General features: G+C 30.6%; 1 protein-coding gene across 1 annotated transcript; it reads right to left on the bottom strand.

Annotated features, from left to right (window-relative positions):
* Positions 1-2696: 2696 nt before the first annotated feature.
* On the bottom strand, positions 2697-17323 carry LOC143059572 (mesotocin receptor-like). Its single transcript, XM_076233091.1, has 6 exons — positions 17120-17323; positions 9190-9331; positions 6459-6787; positions 5126-5270; positions 4471-4557; positions 2697-3150 (listed from the first exon to the last, which is right to left on the bottom strand). Exons 1-6 carry the CDS (start codon positions 17300-17302, stop codon positions 2876-2878), a joined length of 1161 nt encoding a protein of 386 aa, XP_076089206.1. The 5' UTR covers positions 17303-17323; the 3' UTR covers positions 2697-2875.
* Between the last annotated feature and the right edge of the window lie 6845 nt (positions 17324-24168).

Below are 24168 nucleotides of genomic sequence, written 5' to 3'. Positions count from 1 at the left end.
CTGGGTCAATAGGAATTGATTTTTTTGAATGATTGTTGTACCATATTATAAAGTAACAACTACTGAAGGTAATAAATAAAATTTGTAATGAAAAATAAAAGTTTAATTTTTTTCTGAAAAACTTATACCCGCGAGCGTCTTTAACAGAGATGTCAACATTAGCTGGAAAATATCGATCCGTAACATCTTCGGAATGCAGTTTTTCTGGCTTGCTCTACTAGACTCTCATATGAACGAAGACTTTTAAAACATAAATTATATCAAAGAAATTCAACAGCCAAAACAGAGCCATGATTTTATCACGGTAGACGTTGCTTTTTTCATCGAACTTGTATCCTGGACAACGTATGAGTTATCCGTGTATGTAATATATACTTTTCTGTTAATAAATTTTGTGCATGTGCAACGTTCTTGTGGCAGATTTTTTTTAACCACATTTTAAATTTGGAATAACTTGTGAATATGTTAACATTTAAAAAACTATTTCGTTATGGGAACATAGCTAGGTAGTACTCTAACGCTGGAGGGATCTACATAAAGAAGAAGAAGAAGAAATAAATCAACCAAAATTGGTTTTAATATTTACTTAGTGCGGATGTTCCGTATGTTCTGAATGGTCTGAATGTGAGTATTGGTATTGTAGTCCTTCAGGGACTATAATATCTCAATTGTTCTCTTTCATTTTAAATAGGTGAAAACTAATTTGGTTTCCCAATCTATTAATGTGTATATTGCAGTCTAGTGGGTAGAAAAATCAAAACTTTTGATTTACTGCAAAACATGTTTGCGTAATAGTTTTTTGCGTAATTTGTCTTAAAGAAGTATTATACTCTCTATTGCATATAACTATGGTATCATTTGATAAAAAAGAATCGACTTTCTACATACTAACGCAACGATGAAAAAGTAGATTTGTTTTATTATTATATTTATTTGATTCTTTTCAAAAGATATTGAACAATTATGCATAATTTCAAAAGTTTTAATATACCCTTTTTCATTAACAAATGATATTCTTATTCTATACTTGTACATTTTATAGGTTATTTAATCACAAGTTAGTACTGCACAATAATATAATATTGATTCTACTTGTGAACAATGAAAAAGGAGCTTTGATGTTTATTATCATCCTTATGAGATTATTCTTTAATTACAAATCTATTATTCAATAAAACTTAAAACACCAACTGTGTAAAACTTATCAATTGCAACATTTCATGTAAACCAAAAATAAATGTAGTAATTATAGGTTTTGATAGATGTAGTTATACTAGTGATAGTAAACTGCGTTTGGAAATATTTTTGTAAAGAACTTATCTGGTTAACAAATGTGTGCGTTGTATTTGTCGCTACCATTTACATGTTAGATAAAATGAATTCTTCGTAATTTTGAATGATCGATATATTATTTATGTATGAGGAGCCTGTAATTCAGTGGTTGTCGTTTGTTTATGTGTTACATATTTTTTTTGTTCATTTTTTTTCTATATAAATAAGGCCGCTAGTTGTCGTTTGAATTGTTTGACATTGTCTTATCGGGGCCTTTTATAGCTGACTATGCGGTATTTGCTTTGCTCATTGTTGAAGGCCGTACGTATAGTTGTTAATGTCTGTGTCATTTTGGTCTCTTGTGGACAGTTGTCTCATTGGCAATCATAATACATCTTCTTTTTTATACGTGTTATGTAGATTTATATATCATGACCAGATGAAAAGTACGTATTAAACATTTATTTTGAAAAAGTGCATGAAAATTTAAAATATTTTATCTGAAAATTAAATCTGACAGTTGTCATTCATTCGTTCGATGTGTTTGATTTTTTGATTTTGCCATTTGATTAGAGACTTTCCGTTTTGAATTTCAGTATTTTTGTGATTTTACTTTTTAAAACAAGGGATAGTATTTTATAAACACGACATAAACTCATAATCATACATATGTAGAAACCCTTTGTACAATAGAAAACAATGCTATCCTGTGGTAAAATCTGTTTAAAATTCTTCTGTAGAAAAACAACCCCGCCATTTCCAATAAACTAGTACTCTGTTGCATGTTTTTATGCCGTGATTCTTTTAGAATGAAACGACTTCCTTAATACTAAATAATCAAATCATATTGGACGATATGTTTGTTTCTTTAAAAAATATATTGATCAAAGTATTGTCAAAAGCAATATATAGTTGCAGATTTGTAGTCGATTTCAAACATATAAACTTACTTCTGCTTTTGAACAATGAAAAAGAAGCTTTGAGTATAACTATTATCTAAATGAGACTTATTTATAATTAAAAAATAGTTTTATTCACCAATTGCATCAAACTTATCAATTGGCACATGTCATTTAAACAACAAATAAATGTGATAAGATATATTTTAATAAATGTAGTTTATATGAGGGATTGTTAACTGTAAATTGAACAATAATATCAAATTGAATAGATATTATTGATTACAAATAAGCATTGAACTTTTAGCTACCATTTTAATATTAGATAAAATAAAACGACTTCGTAAATGTGATTTGTTGATTATAAGTATAAGTGTTTTGTGGAAGAAAAGTACATGTCTCGATATATATATATCGAGACATGTACTTTTCTTCCACAAAACACTTATACTTATAACAATCTTTAGGATCTTTTCAACAATTAATTAAATGATTGGGACAACATAAAGTTATTCGATCTGCATATGAAAACGATGGCCACTAAGATCAATATGATCCATCAATAGTTTTTATAAATACAAAATATTGCAACTAAATGTAGCAATTATGTTAACAATAAGATAAACTATGGTATCCTGTTGTTTTAATTCTTTTCTTCCTTCTTTTAAAATTCCGGAATGTAAATAAATCAACCAGAGATGGATTTAATATTTATAAAGTGAAGTCCGAGATGTTCCTAGTGAGTTCATTGGTATTGAAGTCCGTCTGGAACTGTAATCATACAATACTTTTCTTTTCCTAACAAACATCTTCCTATTAAAAAGAAGGAAAATCATTGGGTTTATCAAACTGTTCAGCGGTGCAAACAAATACAGCACCTGAAATACTACCTTTTCAGTAGCACTGCCTGACACCGAAATAACGTCATAGTGGTTTAAAAATGCTGCCACAGTAATTGGTGCCCAACACAAAATATACGCTGAAAAATATAAAAGACTTTTAAGAATTCATCAATTGTAATCTTTTTTATAACAATTTCTGAAACAGTAAACGTTTAAGTATTGTGAAATAAGGTGCATGCTTTTCGTGTTAATTTGTGATTACATATACTTTTTGATCGATTCTACATCGCATTGCACACGAAGTACCAGCTGTACGACAGTTTAAACTAGTCTACATGATTTAACACGCGTACACTACGAAATGACATACCTTATCCTTCCGGAGCACCTGAGATCACCCCTAGTTTTTTTGTGGGGTTCGTGTTGCTTATTCTTTAGTTTTCTATGTTGTGTCGTGTGTGCTGTTGTTTGTTTGTCTTTTTCATTTTTAGCCATGGCGTTGTCAGTTGTTTTAGATTTATGAGTTTGACTGTATCTTTGGTATCTTTCGTCCCTCTTTCATGTGTGATAATATATTCTAGCTAAACTTGTACTTATCACGACACGCCACATGAAATTTTAATTTGCTAGCTTGGAAGGTATAATAGGAACGTAAGATGATGTGAAACCGTTAAGACAAATCATTCTGACATTCAAGTTGACCAGTCGTTTAGTTTCCAACGTTTGAAAGAAACAACAATGTTAAATGTATGAAGTGACATTTTGTTCTTATCTTCCTTTTTTTCTATAGTATGTGCAGTCTTTGATTGTACTGTTTAAATAAGCGGTCGCTTGACAGAAGGCATTTTAAGTTTTGCCTTTATACTGACACATAGTCAAGGTAAGAACAGTAGAAGGGTCATTTTGCACACAAATGTTGTGAAAGTTTTAATACTTTGTGCCTCTATCAAGCAAAGCTATCTTAACATGTATGTTGTCCATTGTTGTTTGTCTTTAATTTTAGGTCAATATTTTCTTTTGGGTTGATGGTCATTGTGGTCTGTTGTACTATAATACGCATTTTGTGATTCCAGTTATCCTACACCGTGTTGGTAATAACTACATGATCAACACAAAGAATGCCACATGTGGGGCAGGATCTGCTTACCCTTCTGGAGCACATGATATCACCTCCAGTTTTTGATTGGGTTTCTGTTGCTATCTTTAGTTTTCTATGTTGCGTCTTGTGTACTAATATTTGTCTGTCTGTCTGTTTTTTTTTTGTTTGCTATATCGTATTCAGTTTGTTTACGATCAATGAGTTTGAATGTCTCTCTGGTATAGTTTGCCCATCTTTTATCTTTTATTACTTTGTTCTGTTACTAATACATGTAATATAAGAGCGAGACGTGGCATGATTTTAATCCGAGTTTGAATTACGAAGATGTAAACAACTTAAGTATTTATGGTACACTTACCTATTACGACACCAAAAAGTAGTTTTATAGTTTTGATTTTTGCTGTAGTTATTATTTTATCCTTCCCTTGGATTTCACCCTCCGACTCTGAAATAGAAAGTAACTTTGTGAAAGAACATTTTCGAAATAAGAAGGGTAATATGTAATCATTTTCCAAGGGTGACCTACAAGTATTTCAATTGTTCAAAAGGCTGTCGATGACTTTGAATATCACTTTTAAGAAGTAACTTCTGAAACTACTTAGAATTAATAAAAACGTATTTCAAACGTTAAAAAAGGTTATTTAAGGGGTCGTTGTTGTTGTTGATTAACATTTTTTTACAATGTGTTTACACTCTGTTAGAATTAATAAATACAGGTTTTACAACTGATTGTTTGCAGTTTATTAGCCACATATCGTGGTCTATAGTGAACACCTTAACTAACTGTTAATGTTTACATTTTTTATTTATCTTTTTGATCTTTGTGTCTTATTCTAGAAATAAAATGTAATTGATTTAACTTAAAAAAAATTACCATATGTGTCAGATACCTGTGTAATCACTAAGATAAAATTCCGTAACAGTGTTTGGTCGCCTCTGCTAGACAAGGACACTGACTTGTCATAAGTTTAGCGGCTTGCCACTTTCCAGTGTTTGCATTAAGTCTAACTTACCATTCGTGGAGCTATGCTTCCGTTTTGAGACAACAAATCCACTTCGATGCCGACGACTGATAGTGACAAAAATCAAGATGTAACAAATTGTTATGGTAAATATAGGTAATACCAACATAACCAATACGTCAACATACAAAATTACCTGCAAAATAAAAAAAGCAACCAAATTATAATTTGATAGACTTCTATATTGATGATTATAAAATTTGTGTTGGATATAATATAATATTATAACTATCTTAACTGTACTAGTAACACAACAATTCTGACAAAGTTTTCGTTCGACGTTTAGTGTTAATCGACGGTAGGTTTGACATTTCAATTGTTTGACTTTTGATCATGTCAGGGCGTTTATAGTATAGAGTTTTGTTTATTGTTCACGATGGCATTCATTAAGGAGGCTCGGAGTATACAAATTTCAGAAAAAAAAATTTCATTACAAATTTTATTTATTACCCTTAGTAGTTGTTACTTTGTCATATGGTACAAAAAATTCAAAAAAATCAAAACGTGTATATATCATTGAGAAAGCTCTAAATTATCTCCCTTTGGTGCAAAAATGCCATTTTTGGATTTAAATTGAAATATGTTTTTTTTAACTCAACGGTGACCTATATTTTTTATTATAATTTTCATATAAGCTGTACTTAAACTAAACTTTTGTAAAATTTGAGCGATTTTTGTAATAAAGTTCTATATAAAGTTTTATTTCGATATTACCTCTATTTTTCCTATTAGGTTAACAGAAAAAAGTGCCTTTACGAAAATGTGTGCTTCTTTCGAAGCCAGATTGTGAATGTAAGTAAACGGTGACCCCATGTTTTTATTTTATTTTTCTATTAAGTATAAGATAAAGTTCTTTTATAGAAAAATATAACAAAATTCAATATTAGAAAACAAATTTGATTTAGACCCGCGAGCCCCCTTAAGTTTCAATACACTTAAATCATCTTTGAGATCCCTTAATTCCTGACTTTGTCTGGAAAAAAACATAATTCATTTTATTTTAGTTTCATATACCAGAAAACGATACAGGGGATTCATTTATTTTCGGGGGAGGGGGGGGGTATCAATTTTCATGGATTGCAGAAAACTTGCATTTTCCTGGATTATTAATTTCGAGGTTTTGTCAACGTCGTTTAACAGTCTATTAAAATACCTTATTCGTTGAACATTTGAATTCATGGTTTACATGTACCCACGAAAACCACGAACCTTGGTATCAACGAATAAAAAAGAATCCTCAGCTTGTTACATTTAACCAAATTATTCATATAAAGTTATCTTTTCCATTTGTATATCCTTTAGTACGTGCAAGTTAAACATCTACCTTGGGATACTCAAATTCATGACCACAGCTACCATCGTCTTCGTAAAATTTGATATAGACAGCATAATGAATTCCCAGAATCAATGCAATTATCCATGCTGATAGCGCTAGTCCATATCTGTAGACTCTTCCGTTCGAAACAGTCGAGACTGGTCTCATTATTACATACAGACGATCTACTGATAGAACCACAATAGAAAAAGTGGACGCATAGTAAGCAACCATCGAGAAATATCCAAAGTACATATAGCAAAAATACTTTGTCCATTCCTTCTCAAACCAGTTGAATGTTGTTTCTGGTAATAAAAAGAATAATCCTACTGCAAGATCTACAAAATATATATCCCTGATAAATTAAAGGAAGTGTGACTTAAATAATCTTTATACTGCACTCGTTTTATTTTAGCAGCCAAAATGCGTTGACAGTACATTTCTATGTCATTGACAGTCACTTACCTGATACCATATTTAATTATTAATGACAACCTATTCAACCTGTTTTTGTTTCCAATGTAAACAACGAAGTGTGAAATGACTCTAACTTATTTCTTTTACAGTTTGTTTTAAACCTAAAAATCATTATGTTATATGCGTATTGTTGATATTTTAGTCCATACTCAAACGGACTCGTTCATCCTTGAATTGGTTTCAACATATATATTACATTTGATTATGTTATAATATTACTTCGCCAGATATGAACCCCTTTGAAGGAGTTTTTTCCAATATTTAGATGAAATAAATAACATAATATACAACTACTGTAAATGTGTTTTTCTAAACTGCACTATAAAGGCAATGATATTGTATCGACGTGACGTATAAACAATATAAGGATTCGGTCCGTGATGGTGAAAAAGCCCAACAGAGCCTCACAGTTCCGCGTTTATAAACCCAGCCTTATATTGTTGATATGTCCAGCCAATACACTATTACAATATATGTACGAGATTTTTTATTAAATAATATTATGATTTAAGCCTTGAAATTGTTTTCACAATGGAAAAACACATGTTAATTTGTGATTAATAATTTTGAGTACAAATGACAACCCACTACTGATTAATCTATTTTCCCCATGAAAGGATAGCAAAGGCTTAATAAAGACAACTGCACTACTTTTGAACGTTCACGAATCGGAATAATATTTATAAACTTATAATACATTTTCGGTGCACCCTTACTGTTTTTGGGAAGTAATTTTCGATTTATGTTGAGACCCCAAAATAAGGTTTATCTAATTTCATAAAACACATAAAACAATACAAAAGGCAAACAGTATTTACAGTAAATAAATCATATAACAATAATAGATAATATGATAATAGATGTGAAGGTAAAGAGGAAAGACAAGGAACCTAAAATCTACGAGAGAGAGAGACACAGAGAGAGAGAGAGAGAGAGAGAGAGAGAGAGAGAGAGAGAGAGAGAGAGAGAGAGAGAGAGAGAGAGAGAGAGAGAGAGAGAGGGTCGCAAAGAAACTGACAACGCCATGACAAAAATATCAGCATCAACCCGATATTTGAAATACACCAAAGTGATAACAATATTAAATTCAAACGATGAGAAAATAATTTCTTCTGATGTCCTTCAGACAGTGCAATAGTTTTATAACTTTTTCGACCTTTTGATTTTCCAATTTGCGTTGAGTTTTTTGGTTTAGAATTTTCCTCTGAGTTCGGTATTTTCATTATTTTACGTTTTACGATAAACATACACGACGTAAGAATTCTTCATCCATCGAAGCAAAGCCGATACAAGTATTTTGGACGTTATAAGTACACTAAATTAAAACAATAGTTGCATTCTTTGACTGATAAAAGTATAACACCGTTTCGAAATGGTGTAAGTAAAAAAGAACATACTACCGTTGTAAATAAAAAAGTAACACAATTGAATACTTGAATTCTGAATACCGAATTCCGAGGAAAATTCAATCGGAAAGTCCTTAATTACATGGCAAAATCAATTGACAAAACACATCAAAAACCAATGGACAAAAACTATAATCTTTCTCACTTGGTACAGGCATTTTCAAATGTAGAAAATAGTGGATTGAACCTGGTTTTATAGCGCTACACCTCTCACTTGTACGACAGTCTTATAAAATTCGGTTATATTTACAACGATGTGTGAACCAAAAAGACAAAGTAAATGAAAATAGTCAAAATATGGGTACAGCAGTCATACCCATACGAACCAAATAAGGGGTATCGTCCGTGTACTGGTCATTAAATAACATTATCTGTATAAAAGATAATGTCTATGTAATGCAGATAATTCCTGTTTTTTTCTAATTTATGACTGGTGTATGCTGCGCAATCCTTTCTGCGTTGTATTTCATTTGAATGTGTCCTGCCGTTTATTCTTGATTTTAATTTTATTCGGTCTGTAGTTTTTTTTATTGTTTTTATTGAAGTAAACCAATTGATGATGAGTTTCATTATGTTTAATATGACAATTTTCTATGTACTTTTTGTGGACAAAAGTTCAAGTTATCATTTATATTTAGTAATTTCTAATCTGCATAGTTAAATTAATCGACTTTTAATTCGTTTTTGGTATCATCTTACTTGTTTAAACTGATATGACTATTTTTCATCGCAACATTGTTTTACACTATACATTTGATAAACCGGACGTACGTCCTACGTGCATCGAATACTTTCATTGATTATATGATAATTTTCATAACAAACTGTTGATCTAAAACAAAGATTAATATGTTTACCTGAAAATGCTAAGTTCTTGACAAAAAATCCCATTCTCGACTTCCGTTTGCTGGCGAATAAAAGAGATATCACTATAATGTTCATCGACAAGATACCAATAAGGAGACACAGTGCTATCCATTTCAGGGAACTATACAATGACTACAAAATAAAAACACATCGAAAAAATAATAAATTGGTTCATAAATATCAATTTGTTCCGGAAACTGTAACACATTTGGCAGAATTGACTTTTTTGCAACCAAATATAGACTTTATCATAATAATTTTAAATTCATTAGTTTATGAAGACAATAGTATCATCGGTAAGCACATTACACTCTTATAACAACGATATATTGCTGGGTTTTCCAACTGCTCCACGAAACCTCTTTCGAAATTATTAACATCTATTTTATCAGCAATCAAAGACGGGCTTCAAAGGTATTGTGAAACTGCCTATTCTAGAGGGGGCGTGAGTCAGATGTGGATACTTAAAAATTCCAAAGATCTTTCAGAGTACATAACTCTCTTTCATCTTGTAACAGTATTAAAACATTTGACTTTTCTACTCTTTACACTAGTATTCCACATTCCAAAGACAAATTGAAAGAGTTGGTACTGCTTTGCTTCGTAAAAAAGAATGGCCAACGTAGATACAAGTATCTTGTCTTAGGGAAGGATAAATCCTACTTTGTAAAGTATCACTCTGATTCAAACAAAATATTCTCTGAAACTGATATTATCAAGATGTTTGATTTCTTGATTGACAACATGTTTGTTACGTTCGGAGGACGTGTTTTTCAACAGACTGTCGGCATTCCAATGGGAACAAACTGTGCCCCTCTACTTGTCGACTTGTTTCTTTATTATTATGAGGCTGACGTCATGCAGGAACTTCTTAGAAAGAAAGATAAGAAGTTAGCAATATCCTTTAACTCTACTTTTCGCTACATAGATATGGTTCTTTCACTAAATAATTCAAAATTTGGTGACTATGTGGAACGCATCTATCCAATCGAGCTAGAGATAAAGGATACTACAGATACAGTTAAGTAAGCCTCAAATTTTGCCTTACATCTAGAAATTGACAATGAGGGTCGGTTGAAAACAAAACTTTACGACAAAAGAGATGATTTCAGCTTTCCAATTGTGAACTTTCCATTTCTAAGTAGCAACATTCCAGCAGCACCTGCATACGGGGTATATATCTCCCAATTGATACGATGTTCCCGTATTAAACCAAGAGTTCCAAATGGTGAAGTTGAAATCATCTCTTCGTAAATTTTACGGACGCCATCACGAGTTGGTTGACCGTTATGGAATAACCGTTTCACAAATGATATCGGATATGTTCCTTACGTCGTAACTACCATTCCCTTCCCTTTCATGAATGTGACCTACCGAGTTAGACTATTTACCGGATTTGTTATCACATAAGCAACACGACGGGTGCCACATGTGGAACAGGATCTGCTTACCCTTCAGGAGCACCTGAGATCACCCCTAGTTTTTTGGTGGGGTTCGTGTTGTTTATTCTTTAGTTTTCTATGTTGTGTCGTGTGTGCTGTTGTTTGTTTGTCCTTTTCATTTTTAGCCATTGCGTTGTCAGTTTGTTTTAGATTTATGAGTTTGACTATCCCTTTGGTATCTTTCGTCCCTCTTTTCTTATTTGATAACAAGGTTCTGTCTTTTTTAAAATCATAGGAAACAAATGACCGGTGAAAATTAATATTTATTCAATTCTTGAACCGATGCATGTATTTATCATAAACTTAGTCTTCTGTGCATGATTTTATCATTTTGTACGTTAACATATCGTACAATCGTATTTTTTTTCTCTCTGTGTCTATTATGAAGTGAAAATATGGCTAATTATTTGTCGTGTTTTGAAGCCTAAGTTTACCGATTGTCACGCTAAGGTCACTTTGCATACGGAAAATATGTCGGCGAATTGCTTCTTGGAAGCGAGCAATTAAAAAAACTTTATCTAAATGTTGACAAATCAAAGAATTTTCTTAAGAAAAATATATATATTCAGGTTTATATATAGGTTTTATAACGAAAACTATTCTTTCAGATATTAAAAAAAACATATGCATCATTTTTTAAATCGCGGTTTCATATGACACTAAGCTAACGATTCCTATTACGTAATGACAATCTAAAAATTATTTGACAACACACATGACATAACTAATATTCAATATTTCCAACTTAATTTACAATGTAGGCGAAAATAGAAATCGGACAATGCAGGATGTCATACAATGATTCACTTTCAGGTACGAAACTATTTTGAGATATTTGAATAAAAGGCATATCGAACAAGCCATATAATACCTTTCTTTTTTTGTCATTAACTTGTAGAACATGCATCAGATTCAATGATTATCCAATAACCAAATATAGGTTGATAACTTAAGGATGTATTCTTCTGACGTTTCAGTCTCGTTGAAAACTCGTTATGGAATTATTTCCAAAACATGTGATGCAAGTGGAAAATATCAGTGATTTTTTATAATGTTATAATCAAACTAAACTCTGTGAAAAATGTGTGAAGTTACAACAAAATTTTTTTTAGTAATTAGTTTTTAACTTTTTTACCAATCAAATCAGTTATTTTAGCCAAAATTTTGTGAAAATGGTTTAGAGGTACAGGACATGATTTTACCAGGAAGGTATCCATCCCATATTACTTTTTTCTTTTCAAATTTCTTAGAAATGTATTATTTCAATTAACAAAAAAGTTGAAATAATATGCATTTTCTTCTTAAAACAGAGAAAAACAACAAAGGAGTAATTCCAGTAAGACCCCTTTTTGGCCTCAAAATATACAATTTTACAAAATTGTTAAAATGTAAACTTATAGTTATTTATTGGAAAGAAGAATGCTTCTGCTACATAAATATGGGCTGTTTTTGACAACACAATGCACATATATCGGGTACTAGCATCATTAAGTCATCCTTAATTACTGAAATCTTCACAATTTTATCATTTTACTTAAATTTTAGACGGTTTCCGCTTTAAATGAAAGTGGTCGCATTTGTGTTCAATCATTATATTGAAATGTAAGTTGTATTTGATGATAATACATAACATATATAAAGGTTGAGGATAAACACGGATGCGGCCACTTTCATTTTGGACAAAAACCAATTGAAAAGTGACATTTTTTTGGGGCATATTTGATAGATTTTTCATATTTAAGCTTGAATCAGGGCCATTTTAATGACTAAATCAGTTAAAATATTTCACATAAACCAATTGAATCAACTGAAATAAACACTTAAGTGTTTAAAAAGTGTCCAAAATCTTTCGGCAGATCAACCTGATATTTAAGGCCGAAATCGACCTTTACCGGACTTACCCCTTTACCAAATTTACAGCATGGTAAATTTGACACGAAAAAGCATCAAAATATCATAAAACATTCTCATGTTAACACCTACCTATATTTTTTTTAAGTTAAGATTCAGATTGGTCCACTTCATCTTGTTTGGAAGTATGAAACAAAGTTTAATTGTGGAACTGTGATATTTTTCATAATAATAGCTAAAACATGGGTATAAATTATGAAAACTGAGAAAATGTTCAAAATTGGGTACTTTCAAAGGGCCGTAGCATAAAGAGAAGTGCACCCCGTATGATTTTTTCTTTACCAATTATCTTTAAACAGTCATCTCAAACCCAAAAATCAGGTAAAGAAAAAAAGTTTAATTCTAGAATTGTTTTGCTCCTCAGAGGAGTACATCCTTAACGTAAACAGTCTGCTCAAATGATGCTACATTTTACATTGGTCATATATCAATGTTTCTGAATTAACATTCCACAAGTACTTATGTGTAGAGTAATATATTTCTGATAGAGGGTTACTGTTTGGAAAGAAGACATGCAACCAATAGTCCATTATAGTTTATCTGAATATACGGCTTTGACAATAAGTTGGGTCTCAAACCACAGAACCACCTAACGTTTAGAAACCTCGTCGATAACTGTCGTATGTCAGATTGTAATATTTACGTAATTTTAAGAAATGGTGGAGTTGACAGGTATTTGCCTTTTGTAGCGTCAGAAGACTTTTTACCATCTAGATATTACACATTGCGTATACATGTATTGTTTGTTGAAATCGGTATACTGTCCTTAAAAATGATTTTCCTATTTAATGTTTGGGGGTCTCTCTTAATGATCGATGTATAAAAATAAAATACAGTAAACTTTTGACTAAAATGTTTTCTCTGTACAATGTTATTAGGGATAAGGCAGATTACTGTGAAAAGTAATTATTTTAATTAAAAGTACAATGCCCTTTGAATGTAATCGATTACATAACAATTTTAAATTAATTTAATTGTTACCGATTAAATAGGTGTATTTTCATCACAACTAGGAAATAGGAATTATTCATGAGAACATTGCAATATTAACATGATAAAGTGATATTAAAGTGTTTTCTTATCTTTTTAACATCGAATTGCTTAAATTAAAAGTTTGTGTTTCAATATACACATGGCATTTAAGTATACAGACAGGATAAGTATGGCATTGGAATTGTGTCAGAGAAATAAATGTTTTTATCCTGATTTAGAGTAATTTCTCGCAATTTGATTGGCTGATATTGTCCTAATAAATTTCAGTACATTTTTTTATCACGTCAACTCCCCTATTTATTTCGTCAATAGAAATTATCTCCGTTATACCATTGACCGTAATATTTTTTTTTTAAATTGAATTTCTTTATAGTCATAATATTTTAATTTTTCACAGTTTTAGATTAGATATCTAAAATATATTTGTTTATATTGTTCTTAAATTGAATTTGAAATTTAATGATATGTATTATAATAAAATCAGGATAAATTCGTTACACAGTGTTCAATTGTCCTAATACGGAATTTATCGGGGTCAATTAAATTTATATCGAGTTTGGCTTCGCCTCTTCCAATATGAATTTTATTGACCCGATAAATTCTCGTATTAGGACAACTGCATACTGTGTAACTCATTATATGTTAGGCCTGTTCATAATTACAATGAACAAAAAGATCTGAACATATAATGTTTATAATCATGATAATGAAGTTGCCCAATTAAAATGTATCTATGGGGACACAATAACTATCGTCAGGTGCTTTTACCGTTGTTGTCATAAATTAAAACTTGATGCACTTTTGTAGATAAAGTCAATTATATATCAACTGAAATTATCAATCAAAACATTTTTTTTTAGATTTGACCGTTGGTTTTCGCATTTGAATGGTTTTACACTAGTAATTTTGGGTCCCTTTATTGCTTGTTGTTCGGTGTGAGCCAAGGCTCCGTTTTGAAGGCCGTACATTGACCTATAATTGTTTACTTTTTTTTTAAATTGTAATTTGGATGGAGAGTTGTCTCATTGGCACGCACACCACATCTTCCTATATCTATTTAATAAATACTTCATGTTAATTATGTATAGGATCTTATAAAAAGATTTGATATTTAGTAAACACAATTAATTATTGTGTCGAACACAAATTTCAAATAAAAAAGTCAAACAATTTGTCTTACTCCTTCATTATTAAAGTGAGCTCAAGGAACAAAAGAAAGACGAAAGGTCCCACTGGGACGATCAAAGTCACAGGACCGAATAAAATGACAACACTATTGCTAAAAAAGACCAACAGATAACTAATACAGTACACTAAATACAACAAAGAAAGATTGAACAACACGAACCTTACCAAAAGAATTTTATTTTGGATGTAACGCGTCTTCTAATTGGCTGACATTATTTGGTTATGAGCCCATAGACATAATTTAATCATGTGACCGTGACGTCATCAACGTTTTTTCATGGTTTTCTACGGTTTAAAATGGATTTTAGAATTAAATTATAAGAAATGACTGTAATATTTTTTCTGTCTATTCGAAATGACATAAAAATGTGGTGCACACTGATAAATAACCCACTACGCATATTATTCAGTGTGCACCAAATTTTTTATGTTATTTCTTCATAGACAGAAAAAAATATTACAGTCATTGCTTAAATGGAAAAAGGGACGAGAATGTAGTTTCTGCTATTAAAACATATCCGTTGTCATAGGTGACACGGATATTCAATTATGGACAACGTACTCGTGATGGCGTCCGTGCACTTTACGAAGGAATGATTCAAATTTTGTCCATTTGTGGTAATATCCCTTTGCGTGACTCGGTAATAATACATCCCACCGTAATGTTATTATGCTTTGGTCATTTTTGTATATTTGTATTTCATGTTTGCTTATGTGCTTTGTCAATACAGTGTCCGCATGCCATGTTTATGTTATTTAGATAGCTGTTTGTTTGATTTTGAAGTAATTAAAATATAACGCAATGTTTAATGCAGTACTCCAAATTAGCAAATTTTGTAATGCCTATATAGTTTGCCTTCACATTATTGTAAAAAAAAATGAAAATGTTTACGACTATCGTACACGTGTGAGGCTAATTTAGCGTTACAAGTCCACCTTTTTCTACAGAGAGAAACTCCTGCACCAATTCACATCAAGTCAGGAATATGAAAGTTGTTGTCCATTTACATTGATTTTTTTAGCTTTTGAACTTACATTTTTAAGGGACTTTCCGTTTTGAATTTTTATTGGAGTTCTCTTAGAAATGGAAAGTTCAAAATTGGGAATCTGAAATCATCTCTTTTGTAGTCAAAACAAGAATAATATCCAAAATTTGTTAGTTAAGCTGTTTGGATGTTAATAACGATGTATATCTCTTGCACGTTAAAGACACCCTTGTAGATTTCGAAAAAGAGCAGGCTAATGCCGCTACAAGGCAGCACTCGCACCCGCAAAGTGGAAAGGGATTAATATAAGTTGCAAAACTTGTTTCCAAATCCACTATAAATAAATATGTTTAAACTAATAACGATGTAACAAAATACTGCATAAACTAAACTCTTGAAAGAACTCAATTTTAAGTGTGTATCATCGGTACATGTAAATATTTCCTCATAGAGAATTTTCTTATTCTTCTCCAAAATGAATATTTAACTATGTTTTTTTTTTCTAAAATAGAATAAAAGGTATTGATCACGGTGCTATTTTTTCAGCTAATAATCAAAATTTGCATATATAGTTCTTGAAAAACAGTTTTGAATAGATTACCTTAACCGATTTTGGCAAAACCTTTTTTTAATTTTGGGTCCTCAATGCTCTCCAAGTTTATACTTGTTTAATTGGCTTTATAGCTATTTTGATCTGAGTGTCACTGATGAGTCTTATGTAGCCGAAACGAGCGTCTGGTATATTAAATTATAATCCTTGTACCTTTGATAACTATTTACACCACTAGGTCGATGCCACTGCTGGTGGACGCTTCGTCCCCAGAGGGTATCACCAGCCCAGTAATCAGCACTTCGGTTTTAACTTGAATATTAATTATATGATCATTTTAATAAATTTCCTGTTGACAAAACTTTAACTTTTTCGACTAAAATGAGAATTTTCTTATCGCAAGAATAAATTACCTTACCCGTATTTTGCCAAACCCTTAGAAATTTTGGGTCCATAATGCTCTTTAACTTTTTACTTGTTTGGCTTTATTACTATTTAGATCTGTCACTGATGAGTCTTATGCAGACGAAACGTTCGTCTGGTGTATTCAATTATAATCCTGGTACCTTAGATAACTATTGTGCATAGAAAAAAATCTATGAGATAGAATTACGAAATAATATCGGAGACTATTTTTTACAAGAAGTCTTACGATTAGAATTAATTGTAAATTATACTAAAGTGATTTTTTGTTGTTTTAAAAGAACTTCAGCTGTCTTAATGAATACCCACTCTCCTTCCACCTTTCGTATGTCCTTAAACCAGATGTCCAACATAATATTTCATTGATTTAAATTTTAAAGCCTAATACGTGCATATACGAAATATTTAGATAAAAAGATTTACTTACACTTAGATCTGTATAATAATCCGTATAGCTGTGATTTGAACACGTATGATTGCCTAATATGAAATCACTATCATTTCCACAGTCCATAAAACGTTCAGTGCTCACAGTAGTACTGTTAACATCCATGTTTAAATGATTAAGATGAAGCAAAGGCATAATTGGTATTGCAATTAAAATAACCATAGATAATATTAGTAATTTAAATGTCACATCTTTCGGAAATAACTTGTCTATTTTGTACGAATGATTGATGACATTTCTTTTATATTCAACCGATGAACCCTTACATTTAGTAGCATTAACAAAAAGTTCTGTAAACAATCTATCTCGTGTGTCCTACGTGCTTAGTCCGTTATCAATAGATGGGAATCCCAGACGTATGCAATTGTTAAACAATTGTGTGCATGGTTAAATAAAATAACGATGAGAATTGATCTTACAGAATAATAAAATACAACTATTTTATAATGATTTTTAAATTCTGAAAGGTGAATTTTTTAAAACTTATTTTTTAATGCATGTAATAACGTTATCAATTTTTGGACTTTTTTGTGGATTAATTTTTACCTAGGATATGTATTTTTAATGCTAGCTGACCAATCCATAATGGACTGATATATTATAAACTCACATCGTTCATTACTTTTTATTTAACATATTTTGAAAATTTCTAAAATATTGTTCTTACTTCTTTAGCTTCTATCTTCTGTTCCTTCCCAAATATTGTATTATTATTTTTTTTCATTTTTCAAATGAAATATATTTCTTTGTTTTGTAAACAATCTGTCTTGTGTGTCCTACGGGCTTAGTCCGTTATCAATTGATGTGAATCCCAGACGTGTCCAATTGTACAATTAAAAAAAAAAAACAATTAGTTTGTAATGATTTTTAAGTTTTGAAAGGTTAATGTTTTAAAACTTTTTTTAATGCATGGAATAACGTTAACAATTTTTACAGACTGTTTTGTTGCTTAATTCTTTCCTTGGATTTATATTTTTAATCCTAGCTGATCAACCTATTAGGTACTGATACATTATAAACCCAGATCTTTCGTATTTTTTTTAAAGAATCTTTTGAATTTCTGTGATATTTGCCAAATATATTTTATACAACTAAAGCTTCTAAATTATGTTCTTCCCAAAAAATGTTTGTTGATTTTTCAAATGGTAAAGGAGGGGGTCAAGTAAGACCACTTGTTTGCCCCACAATATAGCAATTTTACAAAATTGTTAAACTGTAAAATGTTAACACATAGAGAATATAGAAAAAATAACGATTTACTTAACACTTGGTAATAATAGAGTGCAAAATATAAATGTTAAATGCACAAATCAATCCATTTAGTAAAAATATACTAATTGAAGAATGATTACCAATTTTAAACAAATAATAATAAATGGCAAATGCAGGATTGCTGCACATATTTTTTAACAGTAGTACAAAAATAATTTAGTTATTTTTGTGCAGATTTGTTTCAATTATATATTACATGTACCACAAATATGAAATTTAATAACTTTACACAGATTAAGGTGTAATTTTGAAAAATTATGGGGATTATAAGTGCTTTACAATTTTATTCCCCCTAAAAAAATTAAAAGAAATGAGTTACATTTACTATTACGTTTTTGACTTAAAACGATTAATATTAACAAAAAATAATGAATAATAATTATGTATTGTTTTAAAGAGTTGTTTACTTGAGTAAGTTATTTTGACTGCTAATATTACTAAAAAAAATTACGTACTTGTACGTATATTTTGGAAACTTGTGTGTATTTCTAGTGAAAAAATGCAACAAATTAACTATTTAAAAATAATCAAAATCTGAAAAACTTTACAAAAATCATTCAGTCTAAAAGAAAAACAATAATTGATAAAGTAAAGTACACGAAATACTTTACAGAAACAGATATTGATTACTTATATGCATTATCAGTGTTGGAAATACACATTTAGGCACGTTTAATTAGTAGTATACTAGTCAACAAAAGAAACGATACAATACAATGTGTCTTCAATATACACGGTTTTAATCTTAGAAATGGCCCAAATGGTCCAATGTTCATTTTTCGAATTAAAAACAATGATTTTAGACATAAACACACACAAAAAATTGTTTGTGCAATATTTCAGATTTTAAAAACGTATTTTTTAACTAAAATTAAAAACAAATACTTACTTTAACGCAAAATGTTATACATTAGCATAGCTTGGTTAAAATGTTGCATATCTTTTAAAAAAAATTAATATTTAATTAGTATTTTTAAAATGGGGTCTCTATTCTAGATACTTTTTTCTACAAACATAATTTGATACCTATGACCTTTTATAGAGGATCTGGTAATTTTCCGAAAAATTAAGATTATTTTAATTATATGCAAACACTTTGAAAATTAATTCTGCTTTTAATGGTATTCCTCACTTTGCCTTATATATTACATTTTGTGATATATTACAGTTGAAAGGTGTGTATGGCTACTTCTGCTGACTAGAATATAAATGTAATTCACGTTTTATACACAGTTACAAGCTCGGCTTTGGCCTGTTATATGTCCTTTGCTTCCATCTGGAAGAGTATATACCATACATTTTTTTGTAGTTGGGAATACCACATTATATCATTTGTTTGAATCGCAAATAGAACATAACATAATTAACATATAATTTCAATGTTAACAGTTTTTTGCATATTATAAATTTTTATACCTTAACTACTCTTTTCTTCTGTCCTTTCATTAAAGTCATTGTTTATGATAATGAAGAATAGTTTTCTTTTTTTCCGTGTCATCATCCTTGTTGAATGCTTGAATTTGTTTAGTTTCTTGAATGCTTGTTCACAACTTTCTGTGATTGTAATGACATATAAAATATAGAGTTGATTGAGTTGATCAACTCTTAATCGATCATAACGATTGAACACGATCGATACGATCGTGACCCTTGAAATACAAAAGATAGAGTTGATTGAATTGATCAACTCTTAATCGATCGTAACTATTGAACACGATCGATACGATCGTGATCGTGACCCTTGAAATGAAAAAGATAGAGTTGATTGAGTTGATCAACTCTTAATCGATCGTAACGATTGAACACGATCAATACGATCGTGACCCTTGAAATACAAAAGATAGAGTTGATTGAGTTGATCAACTCTTAATCGATCGTAACGATTGAACACAATCGATACGATTGTGACCCTTGAAATACAAAAGATAGAGTTGATTGAGTCGATCAACTCTTAATCGATCGTAACGATTGAGCACGATCGATACGATCGTGAGCCTTGAAATACAACAGGTAGAGTTGATTGAGTGGATCAACTCTTAATCGATCGTAACGATTGAACACGATCGATACGATTGTGACCCTTGAAATACAAAAGATAGAGTTGATTGAGTTGATCAACTCTTTATCGATCGTAACGATTGAACACGATTTATATGATCCTGACCCTTGAAATACAAAAGATAGAGTTGATTGAGTTGACCAACTCTTAATCGATCGTAACGATTGAATACAATAAACTTTAAAAATAAAGAGTTGATTGAATAGATTCACTGAATTGACTACAAATGATAGTAATAAACCGACAACAATTGATTGATCCTACAGCAGTGGTCAATTGATTTGAATAGATAGTAATTTTTATAACCTGTCTATTCAATCGATTGTCAAATACTGTACCTGTGTCATATACGTATGAAAATTATTTATTTACAAATATTGTCATAGTTGTCAAACCAATATCAAATATACGAGAAAGAAGATCAATTTACACATATTTCATCTGGATTTTAATAATTCTTGAGATCATACGAACCAATTACGAAAACCGTAAAACTTTATAGAAAATGATCAACATGAAGGACCTTTGTGCATGTTATCAGTAAGATTCCATACTCAAAGTTATGATTATAATGGCCAAATACTAACGTTAAAACATTCCAATATGAACGATATCAACTATAACATGTGTAACGGGACATTTATTTTATCAGTTCTAAGTGTCTTATGGTACTCATCTTTGCAGTGTTGTTTTGGTTTAGCTCTTAACATTTAAGATATTATGTGTCATCTTTTGAAATGTTGAGATTCCATAATTTTATGCGTGTGTTTATGCATCTCGTCTCTAATACTGATGTATTTTATAAATTTTTAGTATGCAAGCATTATCGTTCTTTGCACTATATAACCATGTCATTACTATACTAGTGTTTGTGTTCTGTGTATACCGTTGTAGTTCTTCAGTAGTAAAATGTTTTATACGTCAAATTCGTGTACCGTTGTTTCACTTGATAATATGCTTTGCTGGTTTGTTGGTTTCAATATCGTACTTTGTTTCACCTGTTTAAATCTTTATTGGTGAGTTTTGTATACGAAACGATCGTCTTGCATACAAAAATGCAACACTGGGTCGATATGACTGTTTGTTTAGGTTAACTCCTGCAGGGTATCATAAACCAAGTAGCCTACAGTGTTAACGTATGGAATGATTGTATGAGTCAGATGTTTACAAAAATATTTTCGAAACACTACACACGTCTAAATTGTTGCTTGAGTGTACACCAAGCCATGTTTTATACAAAATAGGAAAATATGGTATGCTTGCCAATAACACAACTATTCACTATGTTCAGATTATGTTAAGTTCAGATGATCTTTATAGCTTTTCATCAAATCATTTGGATCAAGATTCGTATTAGTTTCTCCATAGGCGGTAATGGTAACGTTTTCTTCTGTTGCTCAGTCCATATCGTTAACTGGGATATGTGTGATGGCTCGTTTTGAAGCGGAGACATTTTGACATATGTGGTTAAATTTTCGGGATACGAAGTGAGATTACTGTTTTCGTAAATTAGCAAAACCGAGTATCTTTTTGTGATGCGGCTCATCATGGTAAAACATCCCATTTTTAATACAATCTTTGAAAATTTAATACCTTGAACACATTTAATAGGCCCATAGATTTTACATATTTATTCTGTGTTCCCCTTATTTCAAAATTAACTCAAATGGCTAAGCTCAGTCACTTGTTTATCATAGAAAAATGTCAAATATCACTACACAGAGATTTTTTGTTTACCCGTGACTTTTGAGTTCCTCATTGCAAGGCGCACTAGGGATATTATCCCATTTGAGCAAATCAGCCTTAAAATGCATAAATGAGCATGTGCAATACTGATATAGTTTCCCTGTCGATATAAACCAACAGTTGATAATGTTCATTCGCCAATACGACAAAAAACTTAGCTTTTGAAGTATAATTATGCATACAGTTATGCATATAAAATCCCCTATTACATTACATTTGTGTAATTTATTTTAGACAACTAAAAATAACATAAAAATGGATTAAAGAATGTTCCGGTTTTGTAAATATTTCACAGCCTTTACGTGAAAACACTCGAATATCATGAATGTTTTATTATAGTCGATCAATTATCATCATAACGCACACAATTCAATAGTAGGAATGTTTGATTTTTAATAAATATATGAAAACATCGACGAAAAAAGTAGAAACAAAATATGAATAATATAAGCGACCAGGAGTTGTCTCCCATAGACCTATTACTATAGAATTAAATTATTTCTAAAAGTCACAGTGGCTTCAAAAATAACTTTGTTTTGTCAATAATATGGTTTTAAATCATGCTACTTTGCTTGAATGTGTATAATACGTTAATCTGCATAACAAACATTGTAAGTCAACTTATTGTAGCAAGTCCTCTTTTTTACTTCTAGACTGTGTTTGTAGGAGACTTTGAATTTTAAAATGTAATTTTATGAAAAAAGTGCATGCACTTCAGATCTAGAAAATCCGACTTAGCCTTTTTTTTTTTTTTTTGCTATTTATTTTATTAATTGGTCTAGGTGGTTTGGGTTGCATACACAATTGTAGAATTGTTGTCAATCATGGTTGTTTCATAAGTTGTACCAAACGTGAAAGTAAAGTACCGTTGTTTTGATATAGAATTTAGTGAGTTGTAAGTAAGAGAGCAATTGTAAATGAACAATGACAAAATAAACAGATTCAAAGTAAAAAAAAAAATATGTTTTGTGATTGCCAATCTATCCACCTAGTGATAATAATGAAGAAGTCTACAGGGCATTTTACGGCCTCAACAACATTTATAAAAAAAAACTTAAACAGCACAGTATGCTACTTGAAGAAAAATAAATGGTAAATAATTAAAAAAAGAAAGCAACTTGTTGCAAAAAGAAAAAAAACAAAATACAAAAAAAGCTTACAGCGACATACAACACTAAACAAAATTAGAAATATCCGTCTGAGAAGAGTTAACCACATCAAACGATCTACAACCCATGCAGCCAAATACAAATAGAAAAAGGTAGCCGAACCTTTGTTAATCCAGAACAACAATTTTATAACACAACATAAGAAAAAAGTTAGAAAAAAATAGCAAAAAAAAAAAAAATGCGTCCCTCATATTGGCATTAATGACAATAGTGTAAAAGCTCCTGTGATTCACGTACACAAGATATTTTGACATTTGAATTCTATTACCTACTCATAAAATCTTATGAGAGTAAATTCCTGGTTTTTCTATGTTTTAACTTCAAAAACACAATTCTCATACTAGCCATAACTTAAAGATATCTAACTGTATATAAAAATATCTGTAAACGTTTTAAAATACGAGGAATGTAAGCTTTATGATTATCCGAGATGCAAAATTGTGATATCCTACGCAATTACTTCTGAATTATCTCTGAGATTTATATAATATATATTGCATTGTGTATTATAAGGATTTGACAATAATGTTTTTAATTTCCCGTATAATGCTTTTTAGACAAGTTGATAGAAGCAAGTTAAAAAAAGTAACGTTTTCATGGGAGAGTCATTAGTTAAAATATCACATTGTTTTGAAAATAAACGTAAACTGTCTTACATTTGAAAAGGATATTGTTTAAGCTTACAAGAGACACAATGGTGTTTGATTAACATGAATGTAATGTTTATAGATTTACATGAGAGACACACATGTTGGCAAATAATTCTGCGTCGTCGATGTTTG

This window comes from Mytilus galloprovincialis, chromosome 14, assembly GCF_965363235.1.
Source record: "Mytilus galloprovincialis chromosome 14, xbMytGall1.hap1.1, whole genome shotgun sequence".
Classification (NCBI taxonomy): Eukaryota; Metazoa; Mollusca; class Bivalvia; order Mytilida; family Mytilidae; genus Mytilus; species Mytilus galloprovincialis.
This window is presented reverse-complemented; position numbering and strand designations above follow the sequence as displayed.

What these genes read in the sequence shown, in the direction of transcription:
- LOC143059572 (XM_076233091.1), bottom strand. Translation starts at nt 17,302, where the DNA reads ATGGTTATTTTAATTGCAATACCAATTATGCCTTTGCTTCATCTTAAT. An exon ending in ATTATTATACAGATCTAAGT is followed by an intron (nt 9,332 to 17,119) that starts GTAAGTAAATCT and finishes TTTATTTTGTAG; the next exon opens with TCATTGTATAGTTCCCTGAA. An exon ending in ATGAATTTGAGTATCCCAAG is followed by an intron (nt 5,271 to 6,458) that starts GTAGATGTTTAA and finishes TTTATTTTGCAG; the next exon opens with GTAATTTTGTATGTTGACGT.